Source organism: Canis lupus, chromosome X (assembly GCF_048164855.1).
Source record: "Canis lupus baileyi chromosome X, mCanLup2.hap1, whole genome shotgun sequence".
NCBI classification, from domain to species: Eukaryota; Metazoa; Chordata; class Mammalia; order Carnivora; family Canidae; genus Canis; species Canis lupus.
The window spans coordinates 53,616,110-53,643,391 of NC_132876.1; the positions used below are offsets into that span (position 1 = coordinate 53,616,110).

Genomic DNA, 27,282 nt, shown 5'->3' on the forward strand with positions numbered 1-27,282 from the left:
ATATTCTAGGCTCTATTCCACTTGGGTGCATAATAGGGTCTAAAACTTAACAGAAGTCTTGATTCACCACGCCACAATCACTCTTCCCAACTCCTTCAGTCTTCCTCATCTGTATAACTGCCACTCCCCTCTTTTCAACCTCAAATGGCTTTCCATCATGCAACAAGGTCTTCCATGATTTCACCTTCACTACTCTTTCTCCTTATTTTCTGCCTCTCTCACTATAAACTAACCACATTGACCTTATTGCTATTTTTTGCATACTCCATGTTCACACCTCAGAATCTTTGTACTAGTAGTACCTCCTGTATAGAAAGCTCTCCCCTCAGTTATTCACATAAATCATTCCCTCATTGATTCAAATCTCTGTTTAAATGTCACTCCTGTGATGCCCGGGTGGCTCAGCGATTGAGCGTCTGCCTCTGGTTCAGGTTGTGATCCCAGGGTCCCGGGATTAAGTCCCACATCCGGCTCCCTGCATGGAGCCTGCTTCTTCCTCTGTCTATGTCTCTGCCTCTCTTTCACTCTCTGCCTCTCATGAATAAATAAATAAATCTAAATAAATAAATAAATGTATGTCACTCCCTCAGAAGGGTTCCTTTCTGACCAATCTATCTTTAAAAGAAAGCTTCACTATCATTTTTAATCATTTTGCCCATCTTTATTTTTCTTATCACTTAGGATCTGGTATTGCACTACAAATTTGTTTTTTGATTGTCTACTGCACTGGAATATATGCCCAAAGAGATGTATCTGTCAGATTTTCATTACTGAATCTTCAGTGAAAAACAAAAGCAAAGCTTGGCACATAGTAGGTATTTTATAAATATTTGCTGAATGAATAAATTTGTTAACTATAGGAATAACATTATGGTACTATATTATCAATTCTAGTGCAAGGAATATCAGGGGGAAATTAATTTAGATTTATGCAGCATGGACTTAATGTTTGAGTGGAACAAGGGTAGATACACTACACTGGATTAGGAATATAAGAGCTTTTTAGAGCTGAAAGGGACATTCAAGATCACCTAATATAATTCCTTGGTACTTAAATGTAATCATTTGCATAACTTGGAATTCTCATTTCATTTGCCTGAATTTCTAGGTTCAGACTACCTTCATGAAAGCTGACACTTTTATTTTCTGTAAAGGAAGTAAGTATTAAAACATTTTATTGTCAATAAAATTAGGATTTACATATATGGTAATGACTTACAGGAGAGAAAAATTAGAGTTTTGGATCAATATTAGTATTATTAACCTAAGCATATTCTGGCATTTATGTTGTAAAAACCATAAATAACAATATTAAGATATGTGAAGAAAACCAGTGAGGGAATATGTTCCACTGTTAGTATGACTGAGTTAATAAAATTATAGAAATCATCCTTTAATTAACATATCAATAATGTTAATTTCATCACACACATATATATATATACACACACACACAAACCCCACAAATCAAAAGAACTGCCAGGTTTTTATAAATCTGCATTTCAAAGATATGACCTTGCTATCCAAAACTAGATCATTTGGTATTTAAAAAAATGTCATTTTAATACCTAAACTTCCTGCAGATAGTAAGGTTTCTTCTGTAAGACTAACCCACTGAGCAGCTGCATTTCATTTTTATTTGAAAAGACTGATCCAGTGTTTTTATAACTCTTGATTAAGCGTTTAAATAAAAAGTAAATGTTGAAAAGGAAAACCACTGCAGTTAAGCTCTATGTAAACGAGCAATGGGCAAATCTCTGGAGATGTGAAAGTTTGGTTGGATAGCTAAATCTATTTGAACCTCTTTAGCTGAAAAATTCAAGCTCCCACAAGGTTCATAGAGCTTTAGATTTTCCACTGAATCTGAGATAGCTTTTCAAAAATTCTGACATTCAATCCCTAGCCAATAGTAAAAGCAACTTTGGGGAAAAAGTTAACAGAATTTTTGAAACATAAAATGTCCTAAGTATTTGGTGCAATTTGAGAGTTTTCTAACTCTCTAACTTTGCTTTTTTAAAGATTTATTTATTTTATTTTAGAGGGGGGAGGGACAGACGGAGTGGGAGAGAGAGAATCTCAAGCAGACTTCCCACTGAGTGTGGAGCTCTATGTGGGGCTCGAACTCATGACCCTGAGATCATGACCTGAGCCAGAATCAAGAGTAGGATGCTAAACTGACTGAGCTACCCAGAAGCCCCATCTAACTTTCCAATTATAAAACTTCACTAGAAATGCAAATCCAGTAAGACCATGGACAAGAAACTACATGCATTAGAATTGCAGCTAATTAAATCATCATCAAGTTAGCAAACTATCAAACATTTTTAACACCTGTAGATGAACAGACAGAATGATTCATATTCACCCCTTCCCTGGATTTTTATCTATCTTTCACATCTCAGCTCAAGCATTACCTTCTCAAGAGAGCCCTCCTTAACTAGGTTATCCATTGGCATGGTGACATAACTCTCTTCCATGTCATCTTCCATGGTTGCTTATGAAGTTAATACCTATCTCTGACCAGAGTAAAAACTCCCTGAGGGGAAGCATTATGTCTTTTCTATTTTGCTTGCCACTGTATTTCAAGTACCTAGCACAATGCTCATCATATTGTGAGAATCACTAAAAAAAAAAAATTGTGGAATGAATGAATCAAAAACATCAACTAAATGCAAGATTAATATGATAGTTTTGCTGTGTAATATTTCAGAGAAGACACAATTAAGATAAAGCAGCTTTTTAAACTATAAAATACTATACAAGTTATTATTGTATTACAAATCCAAACTATAGGGCAGTTAAATACATAATTGAAGGTAAAAAAAAAATCCACCTGCCACATCATACAGGGTGTGTGTACACACACACACCTTTATCATATTGGAAATAATTCTGGGATGCCTGGGTGGCTCAGCGGTTGAGTGTCTGCCTTTGGCTCGGGGCATAATCCTGGGATCCAGGGTGGGTCCCACATCGAGCTCCTTGCAGGGAGCCTGCTTCTTCCTCTGCCTGTGTCTCTGCCTCTCTCTATATGTGTCTCTAATGAATAAACAAATAAAATCTAAAAAAAAGGAAATAATTCTGATTTATTTCCTTAGTTGAATCAGTAGTTGCCAGGTGGCAAGCATCACCCCATTTGGGCAAATACCACATAATGGTTGGAAATAGGTAGATGAAGAAAAACGAGAGTTACTTGCCCTTCAGCTCTTTATAACCCACCAAATGCTCTTTAACTCTAGATCAGTATTCTGGAACTTTTGTAATCTGAGATTTTACTCTATTTCATAGTAATAACTCTCATTAATCTCAGCCAAACAGTTCTAGTTGATGTTCTTTCAACACATTTTAAAATCTTTAGTGACGGAATTTTTGTTTATATCTGATCTTCTGATCTATAACTTCCATAAAACCTTGTCCCAACTTTTCAGTCAGAAGTGATCTTCCACTGTTCTGGAAGTCTAAGATGGTTTTGTGAGCACTCTATGCAGACTGAAGACCTCTATGGATGTACCAGGTTTCACTATTATATAGAATACATTTTCCATTATGTACATTGCATTAATCATACTGCTATTGTCTTTTTAAAAATATTTTATTTAAATTCAAGTTAGTTAACAGACACTGTTTATTATTAGTTTCAGGAGTGAAATGCAGTGATTCATCAGCTGCATATAACACCCAGTGCTCATTATACCAAGTGCATCTTAATGACCATCATCCAATTACCACATCTTCCATCCACCTCCCTTCTAGCAACTTCTAGAATCTCAAGCAGATCCTCCATTGAGTTTGGAGCACCACGCAGGGCACAATCTCCTGAGATTATGATCTGAGCCAAAATCAAGAGTCAGATGGTTAAACTGACTGAGCCATGCAGGCTCATGCCACTTCTTTATCCATTTATCAGTCGATGGACATCTGGGCTAGTTCCATACTTTGGCTATGTGGACATTTTTAAAATTTAAATTCAATTAGCTAACATAATAATGTATTATTGACTTCAGAGGTAGAGGCCAGCGATTCATCAGTCTTATACAATACCCAGCGCTCATTACATCATGGGCCCTCCTTAATGTCTATCACTCAGTCACTTTATCCCTCCACCCCCTCTCTTGCAGCAACCCTCAGTTTGTTTCCTATGATTAAGAGTCTCTTATGGTTTGACTCCCTCTCTGATTTAGTCTTGTTTTATTTTTTCCTCTCTTCCCCTATGATCCTCTGTTTTGTTTCTTAAATTCCACATGAGTGAGATCATATGATAATTGACTTTTTCTGATTGACTTACTTTGCTTAGAATAGTGGGGTTATTAGGCTATTGTGGACACTGCTGCTATAAATATTAGGGTGCATGCACCCTTCAAATCAGCAATTTTGTATCCTTTGAGTAAATACCTAGTAGTGCAATTGCTGGATTCTAGGAGAGGGGTAGTTCTATTTTTAACTTTCTAAGGAACCTCCATTCTGTTTTCCAGAGTAGCTGTACCATTTTGCATTCCCACCAACAGTCTAAGACAGTTTCCTTTTCTCTGCCTCCTCACCAACATCTGTTGTTTCCTGAGTTCTTAATTTTAGCCATTCTGACTTCAGGTGCAGGAACTTTTCACTAGACATGTTTTCAGAGGCAAGGGAAACAAAAGCAAAAATGAACTATTGGAACTTCATCAAGATAAAAAGCTTCTGCACAGCAAAAGAAATAACCAAACTAAAAACCGCAGCCTATGGAATGCGAGAAGATATTTGCCAATGGCATATCAGATAAAAGGTTAGTAGTATCTAAAATCTGTAAAGAACTAATTAAACTCAACACCCAAAAAACAAAAACTTCAGTCAAAAAATGGGCAGACAACATGGACACTTCTCCAAAGACATACAAATAGCTAAGAGACACATGAAACGATGCTCAATATTACTCATCATCAGGGAAATACTAAATCAAAAACACAATATCACCTCATACCCATATTGTCTTAAAATTATTTGTGTATATAGTTGGCTCAGTTTATGAACTTAAATGTTTCTGATATGAAAGGTCCAAGTTTTATTCATTTTTGTATACCTCACAGTATACTAATGCTCTATTCACAAGGCATATTTGGGCATTAAAAGAATGACTAAATACATGTATAGGCAAAAAAGAGATACAATGTAGAGCAGAGAGCAAATTGTCAGTTATGTCTTGATATCTGACTTTTTAGATGGAAATGTTAGATAACCTAGCACATATGGTGCATCATATAGTATCTCAGTGCCTATAAATAATTAATATTTTTAAAGATTTATTACTTATTTTAGAGAGAGAGAGAGAAAACATGAGTGGGAGGGGCAGAGAGAGAGAGGGAGAGGGAAAGGGAGAGAGAATCTCAAGTAGACTCTACACCAAGCCTGGAGCCCAACATGGAGCTCCATCTCATGACTCTAAGATCATGACCTGAGCCTAAAGCAAGAGTTGGACAATTAACCTACTGTAACCATGCAGGTGCCCTAATTAACTATTTTTATTTATATGCACTGTGAATTTAAGCTATTTGATTGGGTTACACAGTAATCACTGAAAAAAATAAAGTTTTGTAATAAGTCCTGTTTGTAAATACAAGAAGATCTATAATATCTAGTTGATCCCTTCAAATCTTAAATTTAGATCCTCCTTCAATCAAATCTTAGAATACAATCTGGTTTGGGTGAATTCTTGGAATGCAAAATCATTTAAATATTTATCTAATCAGACATAATGGGTGGGGCTTTTGGAGTGTTTATTTAAATGAAGACATGTAATGAATTCCAAAGTCAAATAACATCATATTTTGGATGATCTATAAGAATGTAGTATTTTTAACTACCATTTGTATAAAATACTCCAACATCCTACAAATAAAGTATCAGCAGAGAGCAAATCATGTATTTATTCATTCACCAGACATATTGAGCCCTAGTAGGTACCAGGCAATTTGAGTACAAAAGATGATTACCACAAAATCAAAACAGTAAACTTCTGCACACAGAGAGCTTACATATCAGCAGGAGTTGAATCTTATCTCCTCTGTCTGTTCCAAACAACTTCCTCTACTTGGTTGACTTTTACTGTATTTATAACCAATGCCCCACAACTAAACCTGATCAGATACTACCCTTTTAGTGAGTTATTTCTCATCAATGTGCGCTTAACCAAATGTTAAGCTTCTTTAGAGAAGAGAGAATATTTTGTACTTCATTCCTATGCTTCAGTTCGGTGGTAGCTACTATAATGCTAGGTTCTGCAGTAGCTGCAATATGTGCTCACTGATAAAAACATGAAAATAAACTTATTTTTAAACCTAGGAAAATTGTTGGTAAAGCCAGTTCTTTTTTTTTTTTTTTTTTTTTTAAAGTTTATTTATGATAGTCACACAGAGAGAGTGAGAGAGGCGGAGACATAGGCAGAGGGAGAAGCAGGCTCCATGCACCAGGAGCCCGATGTGGGATTCGATCCCGGGTCTCCAGGATCGTGCCCTGAGCCAAAGGCAGGCGCTAAGCCGCTGCGCCACCCAGGGATCCCGGTAAAGCCAGTTCTTAATTGTTTATGCTAAGATAGATGGTTAATGCAAAACAAAGGATAATGTAGAAGTTATTTCCATCTGGCTTTGGAAGGCCTTTCCATACTTTGAAATCTCTTCTTTGGAATGAGAACAAATTTCCAACAAAATAATGAAGTTGCAATGTTAATCTCAACTGTTATCAAAGCCAAAATGCTGTCTCACTGACTAAAAAGAGGAGAAGGAATACTGAAAGTGCTATTGTATTTTTAGCCTCTGGTACACTCATTTAATAATGAAATCATCTTGCATTGTTTGTTGCTGTCTTACCTCTATCAATTTTATTATCTCTCTGACTATATTCCTTCTTGAAAGCAGGAAATATACCTTAATCTTACTTGATAGGTGCCCTACCATTTATTTGGATACCGTTGGAATAGCGAAGCATAAGCATACTGCTTCCTCCATAGTCATTCATTACATTTTAAAGAAAGTACCTGCTCTTCAGTTTTTTAAAAAAGCACACTTATAACTTAGATTAAAAAAACACACACACACACAAAACAATTGGGGCACCTGGGTGGCTTAGTTGGTTAAGTGTCTACCTTTGGCTCAGGTCATAATCTCAGGGTCCTGGGATGTAACCCCACATTGGGCTCCCTGCTCAATGGGGAGTCTGTTCCTCCTTCTCTCTCTACCTGCCGCTTCCTCTGCTTGTGTTCTCTGTCAAATAAATTAACAAAATCTAAAAAAAAAAAAAAAAGCCAGATGAAATGAAGTTGGACAAAAAAGGACGATATTTGTTGATAAAGATTTTCCTTGGGGGAAATACTTTATTTCTCATTTGTGAGGTTTAGGGCAGAATGATAAATTATACCTTATGTATGTTTTTTTTTTCCATTTTACAAAGCATGTTCAAAGTCATTATTATACTTAGTATATGTAAGGTAGGTAAGGCAATTATTGCTGTTTCAGTTTTATAAATGGGAAAACACAAGATTTTTCCTAGGTTTTCAACAACCAAGACTAGAACTTACGTCTATTGGTACTCAGTCAAAACATCTTTTAATTCAAATGTATTAATAAAAATGCTTTGCATTTGTATAGAACATTAACATTTGAAAGTACTTTTTTTGTATATGGGGTAAATAAAATGGACAGAGTATTTCTCAACACTGTGTAAAATAAAATCGAATCTCTTTTGGTTTCAAGTCAGTCCCATGATGAAAGAAATCCAGAGGTCAGTAATTGAACAGAGTTTCTATGTACAAATTTGATAATGCCTTAGTAGTTATGTAAAAGACATTTACTAAATGTTTGCTTTTGATGAGGTAAAGAGCAGTTGATACCTTCACCCCTCAGAACCATTTTCTTCTGTTACTCATGACTTTTTTTTTTTTTTTTACCCAAACAGTATCAGTTCGTGACTAGGTCATATTCTTCTCACTGATCATTTTGGAAAGCTTTTCTATAGTTCTTTTTGTTAATTTTTCATTGATTTTCCATTCTCACCAAAATTCAATTGGATAATTTCAGTGATATTTGTTACATACTTTTTACATTTCTAATTTAAATAATGAATTGGAACAATGTAATTGGTTATTATACTTTTTTAACCTTTGTAACACAATGGAGAGTATCATCACATGATTAATAAATACATTGACTTGGTTTTTTTCTTGCATGCTTTTTAGTTGTCATATCATACTGCTAATTCACCCTCTATGCCAGAATAAAAGAACTGGAAATATTCAATGAAAAGCTGAGTTTACTTGCTATAATTTTCATAAATTCTAACTGAAATAGATCCTAAATAGAAATAAATAAATAGGTTTCAACTATAGATAAAGATACTGATATATTTTTCTACATTATGAAAATATTGTGATTGAGTTTATTGCAAGAGTATATTACTTGAATAATTATACTAATATTACTATCATTGTCTATAAACTGTGCATATTCAATATACCATACATGCCCTTCATAAATGAAAATAGTTTTGGTGGGGAACTCTGGGTGGCTCAGAGTTTTAGCGCCTGCCTTTGGCCCAGGGTGCGATCCTGGAGTCCCAGGATCGAGTCCCACGTTGGGCTCCCGGCATGGAGCCTGCTTCTCCCTCTGCCTGTGTCTCTGCCTTTCTCTCTATGTCTATCATGAATAAATAAATAAATCTTAAAAAAAAGAAAAATTGTTTTGGTAAATTTTAAATCAAAGAAAAAGTAAACAAATTCATAGATTCATTGCTATGATATCCAACTTATGCTCTTGTGAATACCAAAATGGTTTTAAATCATATCTTTATCTATGTACAGATATTTGTATGTTAAATGTTCTCTAGTACACATGAACATCCAAAAAAGAACTATATTGGGTCATTTACTTTTTTACAAGCTTTTTAAAAAGTATCACTTCTGCTCAATATGAATAAATGTTATAGAAAAGCTGTTAATTGCTTAGAACTTTGCTTCTGATAGGAATAATGAGAACTTATAAGGTTGGGGGTACACTAACTCTTTCAGACAAATCATATCCCATTTTATGTTCTGAAAAGATGGTTTCCCAGATGGGTTTCTAATGGTCTAAAAGGATTTATGCACCGTTTAACTGAGCAATACATTCTCTTCTCACCATTAGCACCATGAACCAAATGTCTATCAATTCCCTAAACAAAGTTTGAAATAGATAACTCAGAGTCTAGGTAATTTGAGGCTGAAGTTCAAACAAGCCAAGAGTGTTCAAATAGAAAAATATGTGCTGACTAATCCTAAAAAATATCTGCTCCATTCAGACAGTTTCTTAGAATTTGATTTCTATCTAAGAGTTTAAGAGATAATTCCACTAAGAATTAATACCTGTATTTTAAATCAAAACATAACAAAGGCATAATCTTGGAAACATTTTAGACTCCTTTCTTTTGTCAAACTGAAGGCATGCCAGGATAACAAGCTAATGCTCTCTATTTATTTGACAGAACATTTATTAAGATAACTTTCTACAAAGCATTGTGCTAGGCTTATTGTAGAGTACTCAAAAATGAGTAAGAATCTATATCTCAAAAGACTTTATAACCCAGTGTACAAAACAGACCTGCATATAAGCAGAGCATAAGTAAGCCAGCAAGTATAATAATCAAAGTATTAAAATATTTTGAGAACACAGGAGATAGGGAAATTAATTTTGAGTGCCATGATTAAGAAAGGCTTTCTGGAGGACATGATATAAGGGAGCAGCTAAGTTTTAACTTAGTTTACAAACGTTTCAAAAAGAAAATTTCTTCCATTTGAGGGAGTTTGGAAATGAAACAATAAAGAGTTTCACAGTGAACAAATGTGGAATTTATCTCAGATTTATGAAGTTTTCTGATTTCAGGGGCTATACAATACCATGGCTATGAGCACAAGGATTGGAGTCTGAAAATCAAGACTTGATTCCAAGCTGTCTTTTTTTTTTTTAAGATTTTTTTTTTTTTTTAATTCATGAGAGACACAGAGAGAGAGGCAGAGACACAGACAGTGGGAGAAGCAGGCTCCACGCAGGAAGCCTGATGTGGGACTCGATCCCAGGTCTCCAGGATTACGCCCTGGGCCGAAGGTGGCTCTAAACCACTGAGCCATCTGGGGTGCCCCCAAGTTGTCTTTAACTAGATTTATTGTATTTGTGATGTCACACATGTGGTTGAATGTTTGAGCCTCAATCTTTTTTTTTTTTTTTTGAGCCTCAATCTTATAGACAGAGTTCACATATTTAAAGTGTTGTTAATAACAACAGTAGCTATCTCATACAATTGCTTTGGACATTACTTGAGATTATTTGTGCATGAATGTGTGTATGTGTGTACATGCATGTATTCTTAGCACTGTGACCGGCACATGACAGTTTCTAAACAGTTTGCTATTCTTACTATTCTATTATCACTTTTGTTTTTATTATTATTATATGTGATTATACTATTTCAAATCAAAGCAGAATTAATTAAAATAAAATACTATTATGAAGACTGTGTATTTCAAAGAATGGTAACAAACTTCTGTTTTAATGAATCAGTAATTTCCCCATGTGGCTTTCTAAAACAACTTGCTTTCAATGTATGCATTATCTTCATTAGGACCATGTTTGTTTGTTTGTTTGTTTGCTTGTTTAATCCTGGACCTATAAAATCCTGGGCTCATGAAAAAGTTTTGCTCGAAACATCCTAATTTTCTGAGTTTGAGACCAGCCAGTAACTGAAGGTAATGAGAGACAGAGTAATATCCAGTGAAATTCCCTCCAGTCTAGTCTTAAATTCTCGGATTTTGCTTTAGGAGCTAGAAAACAGCCTAGATTACCATATCCATATAATAAAGGTAGGGAAGACTTGGCTTTTGATGTTTGTTTTGTTTTATTTTTGTTTTGTTGATTGCATGGCATTTATTTTAGAAAGGGTGGATCATTATCTCACTAAAACTTGTTACTGATATGTTTTCAAATGTGACTGATTAATGTTACTATAGTTGAATAATAATTGTGGGTTTTTTTATCTTTAAAAAATTATCTTACTAAAGAAAGTGGAATAAAATTTAACATAATTTCAGTGCAGTGGAGACTCAAAATCTGTTTTGAATTATTTGGTACAGACAGTGTGCTTCCTCAGTAACTTGATTTTTAACCACTTCAAATGACTTTCCTTCCTACTATGAGGAAATCCCAGGAGTTGATACTTGACAGGTTGTTAATGTCATTAACTTTCTGTCAGCTCTTCTTGTCACTGTGTTAAAGGTGCCCCTGCTACTGAGTTACTCCCTGTCCTCCAGTTGGTAAAATTATTTAGCCAGCAGTCAATCAAAAAGCTAAGTGGATTTTGGGCAACAGATAGCCTTGCCATTGACAAAATCTATGTGAGTAAATGTGGTAAGAAATTAGTCAACAGGGAGAGGGCGGGGTAAGACGGTAGAGGAGTAGGGTCCCCAAGTCACCTGTCCCCACCAACTTACCTAGATAACTTTCAAAACATTCTGAACACCTACGAATTCATCCTGAGATTTAAAGAGAGAATAGCCGGAACGCTACAGAGAGAAGGGTTTTCATTTCTAGCAAGGTAGGAAGGAGGAAAAAAATGAAAAAGAATCCAGTGGGGAAGGGGCACAGCGAGGAGCCTGGCTAAAGCCTGGAAACGAAAGCCTCCGGGACAGGAAAGCCCAGTGCTGAAGAAGTGGGAACTTTAAAAATCCGCAACAGATTCTTTCTGGCAGGACAGAAAAGCAATGAGCAGGGAAATAGGGCAGAATCACAGGAGGGGTAGTGACGCCTCCAGTTTCCTGGAGTCACCAATAGAGGAAGTGCACGTGGGGGAAAGCACAACACAAACTGTGGACCAATCTAGGTAAAGGGCTGGAGCACGCACCCAGCGGGGCATGGGGAGAAGCCAGTAGGTAAGGCGGGTGGCTCCAGACTGAGGGGTCTGCACCCTGCTTCCCTCAAGAGCTGTGTGCCCCTGGATCGCGATTCCAGCAGCACAGAGCCCCGGATCCCAAGGCACCGAGCAGACACAGCCCCAGATCCTTCTTCACTCCCCCTGGGACAGGCGGAAGCCGGGAGGACACAGGACAGCGAGGACCCTCCTGCGGCTGGGCGTCCCCAAGATATGAAGATCAGCACACCCTCGCCCGCCCAGGGAGCATCTAGGCGAGCGCAGATTAGGAGACTGCGTTAGTTAATAGTGGGGAGCTGACTCCAGAGCTGGAAATCTTGGTGCCGCCAGTGTTGTTCCTTCTTGTGTCACCGTGTGCCTGGGAGATGTGGGGCCACCAGGGAACACAGGCCTCATGGGGTAAACATCTCCCACTGAGTCCGGTACCTGGCAGGGGGCGGGGCATCTCCCCCCAGGTACATACACCTGAGAAAAAGCACAGCCAACCACCCCTCCCCCCCAGAAGATGAGCTGAAAGAACAGGGGAAGAGCAAGTTCTTGACCAAGCAGCACTGGAAAGCTCCAGGGGAAGTTGAGGGATTTATAGTATAAAGAAGTAGAGGGTACCCTTCCTTTTTTTTTTTTTTTCCTTTTTCCAATATAACTCATTTTTATATCAGACTAAAAATTTCCAATATTTTTTTGCTTTTCCCACCTTAACTACAATATTTTAACACCTCTTAAGTTTTACATTTCTTCCTTTTTGACTTCCATGTTTCTACAATTACAGGTTTTAGGTATATTCTCCAACTCTAGATTCCCTTCAACATACACAATTTAATTTTGGGAGATAAAAAAGATGTGTTTTTTTATTTTATGTTTTCCACTTTCTCTGCCTCATCTTGTTCTAAATGGCAAAAGTTAATACCTTATAAAACATGACCAGCATGCACCTAGAACCAAGTGGTATACTGTGCTGGTTCATTATGTGATTATGTTCTCTCTTCATTCCCATTCTGCACCCCTCTTTTATCTCATTTATGTTTTGGTGGTCAATGTTGGGGCTTTCTACAAGTATTGCTGGATTATATAAATGAAGGACTGGGCATCTTCTAATATACAGAACTTAATACACTCAGAACCAGGAGGATCACCCTCTAGGACCCCTCAGGTAGACTACATTCTCCCTCCACTACAAATTCTTCACCAACACCATCTCCCAGTACCCCCTCATTATTTCTCTTCCCTTTTTTTCTTTTTTCTTTTTTCTTTTTTTCCTCTTTACTTTTGCTCTTTTCTCTTCATTTTTCTTTTTTTTTTTCCTTCTGCTTTGGGATACTTGGTCTTTTAGTTTTTACTACTTTATTTTAAAATGTGCTTTTCACTTTAGTGGTCCTTTTGTTTGGTTTCGCTCTGAACTTCGTTTTCAGTTTCTGGTCTCTGACCTAGTCAGAATCCTCTAGGGTGAAATTTACTTAGGTCACAGTTGATATTCTTGACTCAGCCCAGTAATACAGCCACTTTGCACTTAGCAAAAGGACTAGAAGGAAGAACTCACCACAAAAGAATCAGAAACAGTACTGTCTGCACAGTCACAAAATATGGATTACACTTCAATGTCAGAAAGCCAATTCAGAAGCACAATTATAAAGCTACACTTGGCTCTGGAAAAAAGCATAAAGGATTCAAGAGACTTCATGACAGCAGAATTTAGTTCTATCAGGCTGAAATTGAAAATCAATTAAATGAGATGCAATCCAAACTGGAGGTCCTAATGATGAGGGTTAATGAGGTGGAAGAAATAGTGAGCAATATAGAAGACAAGTTGATGGCAAGGAAGGAAGCTGAGGAGAAAAGGAGAAAAAAACAAGAGACCACGAGGAAAAGCTTAGGGAAATAAATGATAGCTTGAGAAGGAAGAATATACATGTAATAGGGGTTCCAGAAAATGTCGACAGGGATAGAGGGTCAGAAAGAATCTTTGAACAAATCATGGCTGAGAACTTCCCTAATTTGGGGAGGGAAACAGGCATTCAGATCCAGGAGATAGAGAAGTCCTCCCCAAATCAATAAAAACTGTTCAAAACCTCAACATTTAGGAGTGAAAATGGCAAATTCCAAAGATAAAGTGAAAATCCTTAAAGCAGCGAAAGACAAGAGAACTATTAGACTAACAGCCGACCTCTCCACAGAGACCTGGCAGGCCAGAAAGAGCTCACAGGATATATTAAGGGTCATAAATGAAAAGAACATGCAGCCAAGAATACTCTATCCAGCAAGGCTCTCATTCATAATATAAGGAGAGACAAAGAGCTTCCAAGATAGGCAGAAACTGGAAGAATATGTGACCACCAAACCAGGTCTGCAAGAAATATTAAGGAGGATTCTGTAAAAGAAAGAGGAAGTCCAAGGAAAAAATCCATAAAACAGGGACTGAATAGGTATTACGATGACACTAAATTCATATCTTTCAATACTAACTCTGAACGTGAATGGGTTAATGATCCCATCAAAAGATGCAGGGTTTTAGACTTGATAAAAAAGCAAGACCCATCTATTTGCTGTCTACAAGAGACACATTTTGGACCGAAGGACACTTCCAGCCTGAAAATTAAAGGGTGGAGAACCATTTACCATTCCAATGGCCCTCAAAAGAAAGCAGGGGTAGCAATCCTCATATCATATAAATTAAAGTTAATCCTAAAGACTATAGCAAGTGATGAAGAGGGACACCGTATCATGCATACTTAAAGGGTCTACCTAGCAAGAAGACCTAACACTCATGAATATTTATGCCCCGAATGCGGGAGCAGCAAAGTATATCAATCAATTAATAACCAAAGTAAACAGATACTTAGATAATAATACACTAATAGTAGGAGACTTCAACATGACACTTTCTGCAAATGACAGATATTCTAAGCACATCACCACAGAAATAAGAGTTTTAAATGATACGCCGGAACAGATGGATTTCACAGATACATACAGAACTTTCCATCCAAATGCAGTTGAACACACGTTCTACTCAAGGGCACATGGAACTTTCTCTAGAATAGACCACATACTGGGTCACAACTCAGGTCTCAAACGATAGCTAAAGATTGGGACTTTCCCCTGAATATTTTCAGACCACAATGCTTTGAAACTAGAACTCAATCACAAGAAGAAATTTGGAAGAAACTCAACACGTGGAGGATAAAGATCAACCTGCTAAAAGATGAAAGGTTCAACCAGGAAATGAGAAAAGAAGTAAAAAGATTTATGGAAGCTAGCAAAATGAAGATACAACTGTTCAAAATCTTTGGGATACAGCAAAAGCAGTCCTAAGAGGGAAATGTATCGAAATACAAGCTACCCTAAAAAAATTGGAAAAAACTCAAATACACAAGCTAACCTTGCATCGAAATTTAATGGAGAAAGAACAGCAATAAAACCTACATCAAGCAGAGAAAGAGAGAAAATAAAGATTCTAGCAGTACTCAAGGAAATCGAGACCAGAAGAACTGTAGAACAGATCACCAAAACCAGTAATCGGATCTTTGAAATAATTAATAAGATAGATAAGGCATTAGCCAGCCTTATTTAAAACAAAAGAGAAAATTCAAATTAATAAAACCAAAAACGAAAAAGGAGAGATCACAACCAATGTCAAGGAAATACAAACGATTTTTATAAAATATTATGAGTAGCTATACGCCAATAAATTAGGCAATCTAGAAGAAATGGATGCATTTCTGAAAACCCACAAACTACCAAACTGGAACAGGAAGAAATGGAAAACCTGAACAGGCCAATAACCAGGGAGGAAATTGAAGCAGTCATCAAAAACCTCCCAAGACACAAAAGTCCAGGGCCAGATGGCTTCCCAGGGGAATTCTATCAAATGTTTAAAGAAGAAACAATACTTATTCTACTAAAGCTGTTCAGAAAGATAGAAAAGAGATGGAGCACTTCCAAATTCATTCTATGATGCCACCATCCTTAATTCCAAAACCAGACAAAGACCCCACCAAAAAGGAGAATTATGGACTAATATCCCTGATGAACACAGATGCAAACATTCTCAACAGGATACTAGCCAATAGGATATAATAGTACATTAAGAGTATTATTCACCATGACCAAGTGGGATTTATCCCCAGGATCAAGGTTGGTTCAACACTCATAAAACAATCAACATGATAGATCACAACAATAAGAGAAAAAACAAGAACCATATGATCCTCTCAATAGATGCAGAGAAAGCATTTGACAAAATGCTGCATCTATTCCTGATCAAAACTCTTCAGATTGTAGGGATAGAGGGAACATTCCTCAGTATCTTAAAAGCCATCTACGAAAAGATCACTGCAAATATCATTCTCAATGCGGAAACACTGAGAGCCTTTCACCTAAGATCAGGAAAATTATAAGGATGTGCACTCTCACCACTGCTATTCAACATAGTACTAGAAGTTTTAGCCTCAGCAATCAGAAACAAAAAGAAATAAAGGCATTCAAACTGGCAAAGAAGTCAAACTCTCCCTCTTCGCAGATGACATGATACTGCTCATAGAAAACCCAAAGACTCCACCCCAAGATTGCTAGAACTCATACAGCAATTCGGCAATGTGGCAGGATACAAAATCAATGCCCAGAAATCAATGGCATTTCTATATACTAACAATGAGACTGAAGAAAGAAGAACTAAGGAGTCAATCCCATTTATAATTGCACCCAAAAGCAGAAGATACCTAGGAATAAACCTAACCAAAGAGGTAAAGGATCTATACCCTAAAAACTACAGAACACTTCTGAAAGAAATGGAGGAAGACACAAAGAGATGGAAAAATCTTCCATGTTCATGGATGGGAAGAATGAATATTGTGTAAATGTCCATGCTACCCAGGGCAATTTACACATTCAGTGCAATCCCTAACAAAATAGCATGGACTTTCTTCAGAGAGTTGGAAGAAATCATCTTAAGATTTGTGTGGAATCAGAAAAGACCCCCAATAGCCTGGGGAATATTGAAAAAGAAAACCAGAGTCGGGACATCACAAGGCCGGATTTCAAGTTATACTACAAAGCTGTGATCATCCAGACAGTGTGATACTGGCACAAAAACACATAGATCAATGGAACAGAATAGAGAACCCAGAAATGGGTCCTCAACTCCTTTAATATTCAACAAAACAGGAAAGACTATCCACTGGAAAAAGGACAGTCTCTTCAATAAATGGTGCTGGGAAAATTGGCTATCCACATGCAAAAGAATGAAACTAGACCATCCTCTTACACCATACACAAAGATAAACTCAAAATGGATGAAAGATCTAAATGTGAAACAAGAATCCATCAAAATCCTAGAGGAGAACACAGGCAACACCCTTTTTAACTTGGCCACATCAACTTCTTGCAAGATACATCCATAAAGGCAAGGGAAACAAAAGCAAAAATGAACTATTGGGCCTTAATCAAGATAATATGCTTCTGCACAGCAGAAGAAACAGTCCACAAAACTGAAAGACAACCTACAGAATGGGAGAAGATATTTGCAAATGACCTATCAGATAAAGGGCTAGTGTCCAAGATCTATAAGGAACCCATTAAACCCAACAGCAAAGAAACAAACACTCCAATCATGAAGTGGGCAAAAGACATGAACAGAAATCTCACAGAGGAAGACATAGACATGGCCAACATGCACATGAGAAAATGCTCCGCATCACTGGCCATCAGGGAAATACAAATCAAAACCACAATGAGAGACCACCTCACACCAGTGAGAATGGTGGAAATTAACAAGACAGGAAACCACAAATGTTGGAGAGGATGCAGAGAAAGGGGAACCCTCTTGCACTGTTGGTGGGAATGTGAACTGGTGCAGCCACTCGGAGGTTCCTCCAAGAGTTAAAAATAGATCTGCCCTACAACCCAGCAATTGCACTGTTGGGAATTTACCCCAAATATACAGATACAGTGAAATGCCAGAATACCTGCACCCCAATGTTTATAGCAGCAATGTCCACAATAGCCAAACTGTGGAGGGAACCTCGGTGTCCCTCGAAAGATAAATGGATAAAGAAGTTGTGGATTTGTATATGTAATGGAATATTACTCAGCCATTAGATTCGATGAATACCCACTATTTTTCTCAAGGTGGATAGAATTGGAGGGTGTTATACTGAGTGAAGTAAGTGAATTGGAGAAGGACAAACATTATTTAGTTTCACTCACAGGGGGAGTATAAAAAATAGTAAAGGGGATCATATGGGAAAGGAGAGAAAATGAGTCAGAAAAATCAGAGAGGGTGACAAAACATGAGAGACTACTAACTCTGGGAAACAAACAAGGGGTAGTGGAAGGGGAAGTGGCCGGGAGATTGGGTGAATGGATGACGTCAGTGAGGGGGCACTGGACAGGATGAGTACTGGGTGTTATAGTATAGGTTGGTGAATCGAACTCCAATAAAAAATATAGAAAAAAAAAAGAAATTTGTCTACAGGATATAAGCAGTAAAGTCAACATTGTGGTTAATTTTTTTTTCAGATAGTTTAAGACGTTTAGAATAAATCACAACATATATTTAAAAGTCTAGAGGATCCCTGGGTGGCTCAGTGGCTTACCACCTGCCTTCCGCCCAGGGCATGATCCTAAAGTCCCGGGATCAAGTCCCACACTGGGCTCTCTGCATGGAGCCTACTTCTCCCTCTGCCTATGTCTCTGCCTCTGTCTCTCTGTATCTCTCATGAAGAAATAAATAAAATATTTTTTAAAAAGTCTCAGAAGCTGTATTTTAAGAATGGTGTTCTTTTCTTTCAGAAACAGCAAGGAGTAGTAAGTAAAATGATGCTTTGACTTAAAAAAAGATAAAGAAAAACTCTTGTGCAGTCATACTACTAGTGTAGGACAAAAAAAATTGCAAAAATCAGAATCCAGATATAATATCAAGTCAGAGTAGTGGCCTAAGGATTGGTTAGCAGTCCATTCACAGTGCTTCCTCTCACGTCTCTTTAGTATGGGTTATTTTTCATAACTTTGAAAATGTGATTTTAGATGTGTTTCTGAACCTTACCACACCATTATTTGCAACAAGAGCCAAACACAGACAGAGAATACATAATTCCTAGTAATCTTATAAGAGAAAAAGAAATGCCTCTACAAATAAATGAATTAAAAACAACAGAACTATTAGAAATAACTTCATGAATTGTTGAAAGTATTCTCATATGATTCGAGCTCATTACAATGAAACAGGCACAATGGTGGTCAATTTTAGCATCAATTATGGAAAATAGTCATTTAATAAATAAGAACATCTTTTATAAGCTAAAGTATGTAAAATTAGGCAATGTCTAATACATAGAACATATTCAATAAATGAGTGAATATTACTTTTTAAACTTAGTTAAAAAAGTATACAGATTCCATTTTAATTCACTGAACAACTGAACAAAAACTTCCAATACTATTATGACCATAAGCACATGAAGAATACCAAGAACTTTGTTTTCTTTTTTTTAAATCAGGATAATAGCAATACCTTTCCCACATGGTTATTTAGGTTTTTAAACACTGTGCATTCCTATATATATATTATATATAGTGCTATTATATCCATTATAGATCATCCCCTTTGATCCTAGAACTTCCCTAAGACAGTTTTCCTCCATTTCTTCATGCTTTGTAATCTTAAAAAATAAATTTTGCTTATTTTACTCTTTCCATCTATTTTTTTTTTTTTTTTGAGGCAGAAAAGCAACCAGTTTTGTATAGAAAAAGGGAGACGAAGGTGATAAGGTTCCTTCTAAAGCCACCAGATATTTTTCAGGATCCAGGAAATAGTCTGAAACAATCCATTCATAGGAAAGGTTTTATTCTTTTTTTAACCTCCACTGGTCAGTTTTTTTTTTTTTTTTTTTTTTGTAAATTTGCTCTAAAAAGGTGCATATTATCCCTCTAAATCTGACTATATTTTACATGCATGCTCATAAAAGGTGCTTTAATGTTATTTAAGTTCCTGAGAAGATTAATATGAAGAAAAGTTTAATAACCATAAGTACAGCCTACCACTGTTTAACAATATCCATTTTGAAATGCTAATTAAAAGTAGGAGCTGGGAGTAAATGGTCTTCATTGTCTCTAGCTATAATATTCTGTGATTCAATATGTACCTACTGAGTGCCTACATATTGCTACATGTCACACATTGTGATGGGCATATAGAAATTAACACACCAGAGGATCCCTGGGTGGCTCAGCAGTTTGGCACCTGCCTTCTGCCCAGGGCGTGATCCTGGAGTCTTGTGATCCAGTCCCACATTGGGCTCCCTGCATGGAGCCTGCTTCTCCCTCTGCCTGTGTCTCTGCCTCTGTGTGTGTGTGTGTGTGTCATGAATAAAATTTAAAAGAAAAAAAAAAAAGAAAGTAATTAACACACCAGACAGGATCTTGACCATAGAGACAGCAAGTCAAAGAAGCATGTAAATGCCAGACCATCGGTAGCCTGAGGTCAAACTGTCCATCTTGTGCACTACTATATTTTCATGGTCTGGCAATTCCTAGCATATTTTAAGTGTTCAATTAATATTGAGAAAGAGTAGGGTAAACATAAGGTGCTATGCGACTTAGCTCAACCTGGAGATTTGGTTACGATTCAGCTAGCAGATTCAGTTGGTCTCTCATTGTTGCTAACTATAGCACTCATGCTATTCTGAAAGCCAAGAGGCATGACAGTGCCATTCAGTTTTTGACTCACAGTCCTTATAAGAGAGATTACTCTTTAAGTAGGTGAGGTTACTTTCAAGGGAAACTGCTTCCCTACTTGTGCCTGGAACTAATTCAGTTTAAAGGTCAGTGACTTGAAGTAAAACAAATTATTGGCCGGGGATAGAAACATTGAAAAACATCCACTACAAAGAATCCTGTACTAAAAATAGAATTGTGGTTCTAATTTTACAACATAATCAAGTATTCTACTTTAAAATACCCTTCTGTTAAAAAAAATTAAATAAAATACCCTTCTCTTTTGGAGTGCCAAAAGAGTAGACAAATATTAATTAGGCACCAGAAATCCTATAACATATATACATATGAAGATCATGCATTTTAAAAATATTTTATTTATTGATTTGGCAGAGAGAGAGAGAAAAAAAACATAAGGAGAGTAGCAGGCAGAGGGACAGGGAGAAGTAGGCTCCCCACAGATGCGGGGCTCCATCCCAGGACCCTGGGATCATGACCCCAGTGGAAGGTAGACACTTAACTGATGGAGCTACCCAGGCACCCCAAAGATCATGCATTTTGTTTGTAATTTTTCATAAGATTGAAACTCTCAATGGGTGCCAATGGAGTCTTCCAAAGCAAGAATAATTTGAGCAACAGTTCTATCATCATAATTCATTAACTTAGAGATATAACCAACTCAAGTTAATATTCTAAACTTTTTACCTAAAATAAATTGCTGTATATTTTATTTTGTTTTTCAAAATAATGTGATATGCAAAGTAATAGTCCAATACAGTTTAATATAGTTTGCAATCCCCTTATGGACAAATAGTCACACATTAGTGCCACTTAAATGATGAATAACCATTCATCTGTAACATACAGATATAGAAGGCCCTAGATTTTCATTTTAAAGTGCTTAATTAAAAAAAAATAAAGTGCTTAATTACCTGCATAAAGACAGAAATAAAATAAAGAGTTTAGGCCAAGTTCATGAGGGTTTGAAATTACTTTTTTTTTTTTCTAAATGAGCAACAAAGACTCTTCAATGTTGCAAGCTGTTGTGTTGTCATAATCCAACCACAGAAGAAAATGTTAAAAAGAACAAGTGGATCAGGAATTAAATTTTAATATATGAGACAAGAATCAAAATCAAAAGTTGAAAGATGTAGGCGGTGTTTCCAGCCACAGGACAATATGACATATTTATAAGAAAAATCTAATCAGCAATAAAGTTAAATCTTCACATTAAATATCCCAATGTGGGAAGTTATATAACCCCAGATTATTTTTGAAAATTTCCTACTTCCAGTCACCCACAAACTTATGTTTCCAATGTTCCCATTTATTAAAGTACTCAGCATCACTAATAGACCACATAAAACACAGTATTAATTCATGAACACAAAGCTTTAGAATGAAAAACCATTTTTCACATAAGTCTAAATTGCCATTCTGAAGTAATTTGAGTTCAGTACCATAGTTTCTAAGTTTGGCAGGAAAATAAGCATATCACAAGAAAAAGGCAATAGATTTAACCTTGAAACAAGGTGACTGCCATATAGTTGAAAGAATTTACTTATTATCAGATAAGGAGTTTATAGTATTTATTCCCTCAAGAGATATAAAATGGTGGTCAATCAGCAGTTCAAGGTATTTATTTAAACCTAGAGGAGGAGGATATGGCTTTAACTTTTGAAAACCAAAATTGAAAAAAAAAAAAAAACAGGTCTAATGTAGTTTATCTTTAGATGCCAGATTTAACATTAAATAATTCAAGCTAAATGCTATTTCTCAAGTTCTTCTTTCATATATTTCTATACTTTATACAAATATACTGTACATAAAATAGGGGTTTAAAAACAGTTATTTAGAAGGAAATGCTTAATGGTATATAGATAACTACTACAATTTATTTAAATACATAATCTACTGATCAATTCATCTATCCACCCATCTAGGCATTCATTTTACCTATCCTTTGCAATCCTTATAGTCTACTCATTATTGGTCATCCTCTGATTGTCCTTGAATATGCAGGTCTGCCCTCAGGAAGTACCTGCATACATGCAAAGGGAAAAGAATCTGACCAAAAAAAATCTTATGCTGATCATTTCCTTTAAATAACTGGTTACATAAGGAAATTTTTTGTTTTGTTTTCAGTCTAATCAAGCCTCATAAGACTTACCTTGCATATCTAGTGGGCCTTCAAATGAAATTCTTGAGAAATGACATTTTTTTCTCATATAATTGTTTTCTTGCCTACTCTACCTGGTTCCAAACACTGTGAACTGAAATTTTTGCTACTAATAAAAGAACAACCTATATGCAAATTCACCCAGAGAGTCTGAATAGATAGACTGGTAAGTTTAGAACTAACCACACAGTAAATACACTCACCCATATACACACAGGCAGAGAGGGTGGGAGGGAGGGAAAGAGGGCAGGGGATAGGGAGAGGAGGAGGAGGAGGAGGAGAGAGAGAGAGAGAGAGAAAGAGAGAGAGACTAATAAACAAAATGCTTAAACAAATAAAGGATATTGTCATTTTCTCCACAAACTTATCATGTTGATTTTCTGTTTGGGGGAATTTCTTGATGTCACGTTCCAGATGAACAATTTGTTGTTCCATTGCTGTAAGGTTGCTCTTGAGAATTTGAGCTGAAACTAAAGAACAATGAGAAGTGTTTAGAATATTTAATCAAATATTCCATAAAACAACTAAAAGAAAACAGTATCAGTTAAAGAATTTTCTAATGTGCAGAAGAGTTCCATGATGTCAACTCACATTTTTCTGAATTACTGCACATAAAAATTCTACTCTCCATGAAATAAGTGAAAATGTGTAATATAATATACCAAAACATCATGTTTAATATGTGAATGTCACTATTTTATTCAGCCATTAGTTCAAATGAAGCCATTTCTACTTAAATTTATTGATGGAATTCCTAATATTTCATTCTTTAAAATCTAACTTGAAGATGAAAGAGAAACTAAAGTTCAAAGAAATCTTACTTTATTGATGTATGTTCTTGGCAATATAAGTGATATAAAGTTAAATTATATAAAAGGATAAAATATTTTTCTTGTGTTGAAATATCCTGATTTTTATAAACCAATGATATAAGTTCCTGTATTTAGTACTTTTCATATGCACAGAGATGTGAAAAATTACTGCTAATTCATAAAGAAAATTTAGAGCAAACCCCAGAGAATACATATGCACATATATATGCACAAAGCTTCAGTGTCCCCTCAAACACTATCATTAATTGCTTTAATTTCCCCAACATTATCTGTACTTTTCTTTCTCTATCCTCATTGACAACTAATAATTTTAAGTATTGTATTCAAACGGCTCCTAAATACATGCACATTTTCCACATCTCTTACAATGCCCTCTTCACAGAGATATTTTTTAACTTACACCATTTTATATATACTCTATTATTGAACAATTATATATATATAAAGACACTTATTAATATCAATACAATTGGCAGGATTCTACTTGAAAAGACAAAGTTAGATATTAGAATTTAATAGGGTTAGACTGTGACATTGGTTTTTAAATACAGGCCTCTGAAACACTATTCATTAAAGGACTGTGAAAAAGAAATAGGGTAATATTACAATTTTTTAAGTAAATTTTGGTTTCATTCAGAGGCATATCAGAATTGCAATAAAAAATTCAAGAGACTGACAAAATCAACCTCCTGACAAATTTCAGCCAAACTTTTCTGACACAAATTCACACTGATACCCACATCTTTATAACTCAACAAAGAAAAATTGCCTTAAAAGTACATGGAAGTTCAAGAGACTGAAAATCAAACACAACACTAAAGACATTTTTTTTCTATCAATCTGTCAATTCAACAAACTCTTTCCAATTAAGTCCCACTTGTTTAGCTCTGATAAGCTTAGAAATTATTCTTTATCAGAGAAGTCTGAGTTTGCCAAAATTTACTAATGGCTCAAAAATCATTGCTTGCTTTACTTAACAGATAAGTTTGCTGTGGAGGAAGTTATTTTTGCTTACTTTAAAATTGAATTTTTTCAGTTGCATTTTTCTACTAGAGTCTTGGTGAATATTCAATAGGTTTGTTTTTCCTTATGTTCTTGATTGAAAAATTGAAGGTATGAAATTCACAAGTTATTGTGCCATTTAGGTTACATAAAAGAAATAAACTAAGGATAACATTCTGTAATAAACAAAATGTGACCAAAGGCCAGGTTTAGGTCACAATAGTAACCCTCCTACTAGAAGCAATAGTAATTCTAGTAGTAAAAATGGGATGGTGACTAGCATACATCTTCTGATTGATCTTTTTTTTTTAGGATTTTATTTATTTATTCACAAGAGACACAGAAATAGAGGCACAAACCTAGGAAGAGGGAGGAGCAGGCTCCCAGCAGGAAGAGGTGGGACATGATCCCAGGACCCCAAGATACAACCTGAGCCAAAGGCAGACACTCTCCCACTCAACCACCCAGGGTGCTACCTTCCAATTACTCAACACAGAAATAGCATGATCAAGTGCTATGTACACAAAAGTCTAGATATCTCTAATAACAAGAAACAATATTTTTAATCAAGTTGGATTCTGAATAAAGTAATAATTGCCAGACATCTGTCCTCAATTTCATATGTCAAATACTAAATCCTCTATAAATCCTTCCAGAATTCTAGTCCAAATACTCCATCATTTATAGTCATTTTTGTTTGTTCAAGAGATCTTCCACATATCATTTTCTACTTTATTTATATATTTTTTAAAGATTTTTATTTTATTTATTTATTCATGAAAGACAGACACAGGGAGAGAGAGAGAGAGAGAAAGAGAGAAAGAGAGAGAGGCAGAGACACAGGCAAAGGGAGAAGCAGGCTCCAAGCAGGGAGCCTGATGTAGGACTTGATCCTGGGACTCCAGGATCAGGCACTGGGCTGAAGGCAAGGGCTAAACTACTGAGCCACCCAGGGATCCCCTACTTCCACTTTAATAATAACTTTTGTTTTGTGTACCTAAACACAAAGGCTCCATTATAAAATCTCAAGCTACATAATGATAAGATCTCTTTCTAGAAAAATCTTTTTTTTGAAAAATCTTTTTTTAATTGGATTTCAATTTGCCAACATTTAGCATAACACCCAGTGCTCATCCGACCGAGTGCCCCCCTCAGTGCCCATCACCCTGTCACCCCAACCCTCTGCCCACCTCCCATTCCACCACTACTTGTTCATTTCTCAGAGTTAGGTGTCTCTCATGTTTTGTCACCCTCACTGATATTTTCACTCATTTTCCCTCCTTTCACTTTATTACATTTCATTAATCTTTATATTCCCCAAATGAATGAGACCATATAATGTTTGTCCTTTTCCAATTGACTTATTTCACTCAGCATAATACCCTCTAGTTCCATCCACGTCGAAGAAAATGGTGGGTATTTGTCGTTTCTAATGGCAGACTAATATTACATTGTATACATAGACCACATCTTCTTTATCCATTCGGCTTTCGATGGACACTGAGGCTCCTTCCACAGTTTGGCTATTGTGGACATTGCTGCTATAAACATCGGGGTGTAGGTGTTCCGGCATTTTACTGCATCTGTATTATTGGGGTAAATCCCCAGCAGTGCAATTGCTGGGTCGGAGGGCAGATCTATTTTTAACTCTTTGAGGAACCTCCACACAGTTTTCCAGAGTGGCTGTGCCACTCACATTCCCACCAAGAGTGCAAGAGGGTTCCCCTTTCTCCACATCCTCTCCAAAATTTGTGGTTTCCTGTCTTGTTAATTTTCCCCATTCTCACTGGTGTGAGGTGGTATCTCATTGTGGTTTTGATTTGTATTTCCCTGATGGCCAGCGATGGGGAGCATTTTCTCATGTGCATGTTGGCCATGTCTATGTCCTCCTCTGTGAAATTTCTGTTCATGTCTTTTGCCCATTTGATGATTGGATTGTTTCTTTGGTGTTGAGTTCCATAAGTTCTTTATAGATCTTGGATACTAGCCCTTTATCAGATAGGTCATTTGCAAATATCTTCTCCCATTCTGTAGGTTGTCTTTTAGTTTTGTTGACTGTTTCTTTTGCTGTGCAGAAGCAAATTATCTTAAGGCCCAATAGTTTATTTTTGCTTTTGTTTCTGTTGCCTTCATGGATGTATCTTGCAAGGAGTTGCTGTGGCTGAGTTCAGAAGGGTGTTGCCTGTGTTCTTCTCTAGGATTTTGATGGAATCTTGTCACACATTTAGATCTTTCATCCATTTTGAGTTTATCTTTGTGTATGGTGTAAGAGAATGGGCCAGTTTCATTCTTCTGGACGTGGCCATTCAATTTTCCCAGCACCATTTATTGAAGAGACTTTTTTCCAGTGGATTGTCTTTCCTGCTTTGTCAAAAACTAGTTTACCATAAAGTGGAGGGTCCACTTCTGGATTCTCTATTCCGTTCCATTGATCTATGTGTCTGTTTTTGTGCCAGTACCACACTGTCTTGAGGACCACAGCTTTGTAGTACAACCTGAAATCTGGCATTGTGATGTCCCCAGCTATGGTTTTCTTTTTTAAAATTCCCCTGGCTATTTGGGGTCTTTTCTGATTCCCCACAAATCTTAAAATAATTTGTTCCAACTCTGTGAAGAAAGTCCCTGGTATTTTGAAAGGGA

General features: G+C 36.3%; 1 protein-coding gene across 6 annotated transcripts in view; it reads right to left on the minus strand.

Moving 5' to 3' along the window:
• Positions 1 to 27,282, minus strand: part of DIAPH2 (diaphanous related formin 2) — a 1,054,304-nt gene that overhangs the window by 333,787 nt on the left and 693,235 nt on the right. For all 6 annotated transcript variants that reach the window (XM_072816467.1, XM_072816462.1, XM_072816464.1 and 3 more), the window contains one exon: positions 23,152 to 23,277. In XM_072816467.1, coding sequence (XP_072672568.1) covers positions 23,152 to 23,277 — 126 coding nt within the window. The remainder of the gene's footprint in view (positions 1 to 23,151; positions 23,278 to 27,282) is intronic.